Source organism: Pygoscelis adeliae, unplaced genomic scaffold (assembly GCF_000699105.1).
Source record: "Pygoscelis adeliae isolate BGI_AS28 unplaced genomic scaffold, ASM69910v1 Scaffold189, whole genome shotgun sequence".
Classification (NCBI taxonomy): Eukaryota; Metazoa; Chordata; class Aves; order Sphenisciformes; family Spheniscidae; genus Pygoscelis; species Pygoscelis adeliae.
The window spans coordinates 1,389,211-1,395,747 of NW_008825543.1; the positions used below are offsets into that span (position 1 = coordinate 1,389,211).

Below are 6,537 nucleotides of genomic sequence, written 5' to 3' on the forward strand. Positions count from 1 at the left end.
CAAGTTCTTGTTCTCAGGAGCTGCGTTTACAGCAGGCACAGGGCGGCAGAGGAAGGTGGGCCCTATTAAAGCCCCTATAACTCAGCTTTGCAGTAGCTGTCTCTATGAGAGGCATCCGGCTGCAGCCACAGGAGTAGATGACAGAAAAAGGAAGCTGGCAGCTGAGGTCAAGAGAGGAGATGAGAGCGAGTGCAGGAAGTGGGGACCGCTCTTACTCAAGCATGGCTGGCAGCCAGGAGGACACAGACAGTTCCCGTATCTGCTCAAAGCTGCAAAGTGCCAGCTACCCGCTCCTTCCCAGGTACTTCCCAGAGAAGTAACTCATTCAGCTTATGAAAGCCTAGCATACGTCCCAGCTGTGACCTTCACATGCCTCTCCTGGGATTTATCTCCTGCACCCACAGATATCCTGTGTCAGATTTGATTAGAAAACCAGCACAGCCAAGTTCAGTTGCAGACTGGGACTGTCTATAGACAGCTCACCATTTTCTCAGCAGTAATTCTGCCAAAACGCCCTCCAGTCAGGGAGCAAGAAGCATTTACATCGATTTCAAGGAAGCGGAATTTGTCCAACTCTTTTAACAGCAGAGAATAAAGAAGTCTCATTTATTTCTGGCTCTGTCTCTTCCCAGGGCTGATTTCACTCCCCTGTCCTCGGTTTTGCCAGAAAGTTGGATGGAAGAGATGGAGGACTCGCTGTCTGGGAAACCAAATGCTACCCATGTTTGCGTAAGGCTTCGTTACACTGATATGGCACCATCCACCTAGTTATTCACTTGCTATTTGTTCATTCCTGGAGAGCGTGCATTTCTGTTTGCCCAAGAGCCAGGTTACCCTGCGACTCACAGGCTGACATGAGCTCACACGTTTGCATCTCTTCTCAGTTTCATCTGAAATGGGAGCAGCTCTTTCACTGCAGACCCACGTCAAGGAGCAAGGCACCACGCAGTGCCGGGCTCACCCACAACAAGCAGATCACAGCTTTCACACCCTCTCCCTGCTACTTCCCATCACTTCCCACGCCTTTCCTCAATTTCTCCATCTTCCATAAACAAAGTGTAGGAAAGTATGCCACTCTCTGAACATGACTTGGGTGGTCATCATACTGATTTCTGGCAGAAATGAGGGCTCTCACTGAAAACATCACCTGCATTACGAGTGTTCTTGTCAGATTGAGAAAGGTCCAAGTAAAGAGTGTTTTTCGGCCACATCAGGGCCTTAACTGAAACAACTGAATTAAATCAAGTATTGGAATTTAATGAAAAACCCTTCTAACATCCCCTGAACTGTCTCATTTCCTACAGTGACTGCAGAGTGATTATCTAGATTGATAAGTGACAGCTTTGCACTGTCAACTCTGGTTACAGTTCTCCTGCTTCTAAAACTGTGGCTTGGAAGAGGAAGCAGTTAAAGTATTTGTTCATAGGTTGCTGGTAAGCAGGCTTGTGGAAACTTTTCCATTTTTTTTCCTTCAAAATAGCTTTCCAAAGTACTTTACTGATACCAGGCTGCTGTGAGCTTCAGGAGATGTGTCCAGAGGGGGAAACGTTTCCTGGATGCTAAGGTATTTGCAGCTCTGTGGAAAGGCAACAGCTGATTTGCTGCCCAAGTGCTGAGGATGTGAAATACTGGAAGAAGTTTGCATGCCAGAGAGTCACTGGAACAACTGAGCACAAGACATCGAGGACAAATCCCACACAGTCATCGATGTCCATGCTCCCTTCTGCAGCTCAAGCCAGGGTGGGAGCATCTCCAGCAACTCGCCATGCCAAACGACAGCCTGGTGCTGAACAGCCTGGATGGGATTTACATTGGTACCGAGTGCTTGGTTGCTTTGTTTGCCACTTTGGGTAACATCCTGGTCATCTGGGTGGTGAAGCTGAACTCGACATTTCATAACACGACTCTGTACTTCATCGTTTCCCTGGCGCTGGCTGATATCGCGGTGGGGATCCTCGTCATGCCCCTGGCCATCGTGGTGAGTCTGGGCATCAGCATCCACTTCTACACCTGCCTATTTATGTGCTGCCTGATGGTGGTTTTCACCAACGCGTCCATCCTCTCCCTCCTGGCCATCGCGATCGACAGGTACCTGCGAGTGAAGGTGCCAACCAGGTGAGCACTGGACCACCACGGGCCCCTCCACTCGCCCCACTCCTGCCAGCTTTTCCGTGCCCAGCCTCTGCCCCACGGGTGCCACCTCCTCTCTCCTCCTTAACTCGGCCCTTTTCTAACAAATATTTACTCTAAATGCATGCGTGCGCATGGAGAAAATACCTGTGCCTAAAAGCCCACCTGAGACGAGCTTTCTAGAGCAGGAACCACTCGCTGCAGTTAATAACGCAGCGCAGACAGACCCCGGGGGTGTTGGTGTGAGGCCGATAGCTCAGTGTTATTGCTGACCAGAATTTGGCCACAGGATGAGTATGTGGTCAAACAGTTGAATTCTTCAGATGTTTTGTTAGTTGCGCAGGGTGCTGGGAGTACTATAGATTTCTTTGCGTTTCTGAGGCTAGTCTTTTAAATAAAAATCCTTTTAGTGTTTGCTGAAAATACAAAAGAAGTAATAGACTTCTTAAGTTAGCCCTTAAGTCATTCACTTTTTATATTTGAATGGAAAAGTACGTAAGCTAGAAATGCAAAGCATAACCTCGAGCATGAAAGAATTCATATTTTTAATGGGGAAAGGACCTATAAAATTGAAGAATGAAAGAGCAGTTTGGTCCTACAAATGGCATAAACCAAATGTAAAGAGTAAGGTACACCCAAGGAAGCTGAGAAATAAGATAGGACTGCTAACAGTAGAAAAGCAATATCTAGGCAAGAGGAGAACTAAGATCATAGTGAAACAAGAAATGAAATAGCTGAAAACATCCAATTATAAAGAGGGGAAGTTAAGCATATGGGTGCTGCAAAGTAACTGTTACAAATGAAGAGTTAGGGTTTGTCTCAAAATAAAATTTGATTTCCCCCCCAAAAAAAGTTAATCCTCCATTTTGTGACAATGAACCTGTAGTATTTGAACATGCGAGTTCTTGAAACCATCCTTAACTATTTTCAACACTTCTGTTTAACACCACCTGGGTTTTCTTCCCCAACAGGTATAAAATAATCACTACAGGGAGAAGAGTTTGGTGGGCACTGGGTTTGTGCTGGTCTGTGTCCCTGCTGGTGGGATTAGTCCCCATGTTTGGATGGAACAAGGCAGAACCAAAAACCCCTGACTTTCTCAGGTGTCGATTTACCTCTGTGATGAGGATGGATTACATGGTATATTTTGGCTTCTTCACATGGACCCTCGTCCCTCTGCTCATCATGTGTGCTCTGTATGTTGAAATCTTCTACATCATCCGGACAAAGCTAAATCAAGGTACAACCAATGTGAGAGGAGCAGGAGCTTTTTATGGACAGGAGTTCAAAACAGCCAAGTCTCTAGCACTTGTTCTCTTCCTGTTTGCAATATCCTGGTTGCCTCTATGCATTATAAACTGCATTGTCTATTTTTACCCTAAATGTCAGATCCCCAAGTGTTTGATGTACTTGGGAATCCTGTTATCCCATGCCAATTCTGCCATGAACCCCATTGTCTATGCTTGCAAGATAAAGAAGTTCAAAAACACGTACCTTTTCATTTTAAGGACCTATATCCTGTGCAAAAAGCCAGGCCCAGTTCTTACAGAGCAAACAACAGACCAACAATCATAAATAAAGAACGAACGTTGACCTGCCAGTAGATACCAGAGCATTGATAAACCACTTCGCTTTGTTAAGAAACTCATGGGAAAATACGCGTTCTGTTTCATCTACGCCCGCTCTTGCACAAACTGTTTTATGATAAGGGCAAGCTCCTCTTACTTGATCTGATGCACATTTGACATTAAGCCCAAAAGGGTCATTCATGATCTTCTGCATTATTGTACCCCAGGGAATTCTGCTTGGTGATTTCTGTACCAGATCTTCTAGGCAGCCATCTTCATTTAACAGGACCTTGCAGTTTTTATTTATTGGCTTGGGCAACTCTTTGGTAGACCAGCGACCCGAAGCACCGGTAACAAGGCAGACTTTTTGCTCCTAGTTCCCCAGCTTGGATCCATGACCAACTGGTAAAAAAACAGTGCTTGTTCATTTCTAGTTTTAAGTCAAGACTGAGTCATTTTCTGTTATGATTTTGATTTCTCTTTTTGCCCAGTTATAGGCCCTTTGCTTACACACAGCCAGACTTGCCCTGACTTTTTTATTGGACCTGTCCAATAAACCTATAGCATCTCCTGCGACACCTCCACCTGCAGCTGACCTGCACTGTGAAATTACCCTCACCCGCTGCTGATGGTCCCACTGCTGACCACCTCAGCTGAAAGGCCAGAAGCTGCACAGACTTTGGTGACCCTCCTCTTTTTTGGGGGAGATCCTGTCAGGGGGAGACTTTCATCGCTTTTTAATCAAGACAATGCTCACCCCAGAAGCCTGCAAAATTGACCTCAGACATAGAGCACCAGGCAAGAGCCGAACCGCCGAACACACTGAAGCTATTAATTGATGAGATATGCTGGGGACGGGGGAGCATGCCAGGAAGAGACGACTGTCAGAAAATAAACTGATGATATCTTTAAGTTCTTCCCTCCTCCCCCAGCTACCTGACCAAGGATAGAACTGACTATCCCAAAACCATCAAGGATGCATTTTCCTAATTTGTTACTAAAATTCATCCATATTTGGGATTCTTCCTGCACAGCATGTTCCCGTGCTTAATTCTGCCTACAATCACAAACTGTTTTCCTAACACCTGATTTAAATGTAATTTGCTGCAAATCTCCTCTGCAAACCTGAAGAAAAGTTGCTCTTTTTGTAGCCACCTGTTAGAGATCTGAAGACTACCCTAAAGGTGTATGTAAATATGTGTCTATATATGTCTTCGTATTAAATCGTTTCAAAATACAGAGGAGATACCCAAGAGAAATTTTTTCCAGTAGGTTTGGGTTTGTTTTTTTTTTTTTTTTAACATAAGGATTGGTTTGGTCCACTGAAAAATAGGATAAATATGTTGTTCGTTGTTGGCAATACAGCAGCTCGCAATCCAGGCATCACAATCCTCACTGACTGTTCTTACACCTTTTATCTTCTCTGTCAATTTAGACTAAATTTGAGTCTGGTCAACTTGCTGCGGTGTTGTCACATTTTCATGAATAATAAATATTAGATGGATTTTGTATGAATTCAGCCTGCTCGTCTCCCACGACAGTCAAAAAAGCAGCCTACATGAAATCTCCACGCTGTTTTAGTCGGTGTCCTGACTGGGATGGCACAAAAATTGCAGTAAATATTACACCACAGCTCACACAGCCTGTTTTTAGGGAACATGGGTCAAGCTGAAAATAGGTCATTAAAGGCCAGGCTCTTTTTTCTCCACCTTTAAATAATAAAAGTGGTCTAGAAAAAGCAGAATAGGGAGTGCATCATTCTGTTATTTATCTCGGAAAGTGTTGGCAGCTGTTCCTTTAGCTGAGATCAGATATCTCAATTCATTATCTGATGTAACCCTTGTCACAGGCCAAAGCTCTGCCCTGTTACGCAGTTCAACTCTATTAGTAAACAGGCCAAAGGAAGTCACTGCGTAAGTACATCAGAGTTTTGCTACATGACTTCTCGTTATTGGTTGATAGAACTGATTACTTCCAGCAGAAAAACAGGTCCCTCCTAAAGAGCAGAAAATTATTCATTAGAATGATGCACAGCAAACTTTGGCTATATACTTTTGAGAAATTGAGAAAAGAGGGAGCAACACTGCACCAAATTCCTAGCAGGCTGCCTGACAAACTCCAAGAGAACAAGGCGTAGGGATATGGAGAAAGAACAGAAACAGAGAGGACTGAGAGCAGGGGAAACTGTCCTGCCTTCTGAAAGAGCGCTGCAAAGGAGAGCAGTCTCAGCAAGCTGACGGACCCCACTCAGCCCCCCAAGAGGGAACCCCGGGCAACAGCTCACCTTCTCATGACGAAGCAAGGCGCTCAGCACAGCTGGACCCAGCCTCTCTCCACAAGGCAACCAGAGGAGGAGCTGCCCTGCTGCGGGAGAGGGTTCATCAGCTGCCTTCTGCCAGTGGTGGTGCTGGCTGGAAAACATTCATGCAGGTCTAGGTCCCCCGTTCTCACTTCTGCCAGTTACTCTGGAAATAGTTCCGGCGTTCAGCCCCAGACAGAGATCAAACAGGCTGAATAATGCTTAAACTAGATGTGAAGATGGGTGAAGGCCCATACCAACAGTCCACTTGTATACAAATATCACTCAGGGAAAGCAGAGGATTTAGCTCTCCTATGAGAGCTGACTTATTGCCAGCTGAGGGAAATGCAGCCTGACAGTCACGTCAACATCATCACTGTAGCTCTAATAGTCCATCCACTGCAACCAGATGTCAATTCCAAAATACCGGGGAATATCATAGGCCACTACTGCCCATGCATCCTTCAAAGCACCATTTAACCCGTGAGCCGTTTCCACCCACCGTTCCAGGGTTGGAAAATTTGTACTGGACTTTCCCAT

At 45.4% G+C, this 6,537-nt stretch overlaps 1 protein-coding gene across 1 annotated transcript; it reads left to right on the forward strand.

The window, feature by feature from the left end:
- Positions 1-1,765: 1,765 nt before the first annotated feature.
- Positions 1,766-3,705, forward strand: LOC103923595 (adenosine receptor A3-like). The gene is made up of 2 exons (XM_009331979.1): positions 1,766-2,115; positions 3,102-3,705. Exons 1-2 carry the CDS (start codon positions 1,766-1,768, stop codon positions 3,703-3,705), a joined length of 954 nt encoding a protein of 317 aa, XP_009330254.1.
- Positions 3,706-6,537: the final 2,832 nt, after the last annotated feature.

Bases quoted from the DNA above. Each gene is read 5' to 3' on its own strand.
- LOC103923595 (XM_009331979.1), top strand. From the start codon at position 1,766: ATGCCAAACGACAGCCTGGTGCTGAACAGCCTGGATGGGATTTACATT. The intron at 2,116-3,101 runs GTGAGCACTGGA...CTTCCCCAACAG, and splicing joins CGAGTGAAGGTGCCAACCAG to GTATAAAATAATCACTACAG.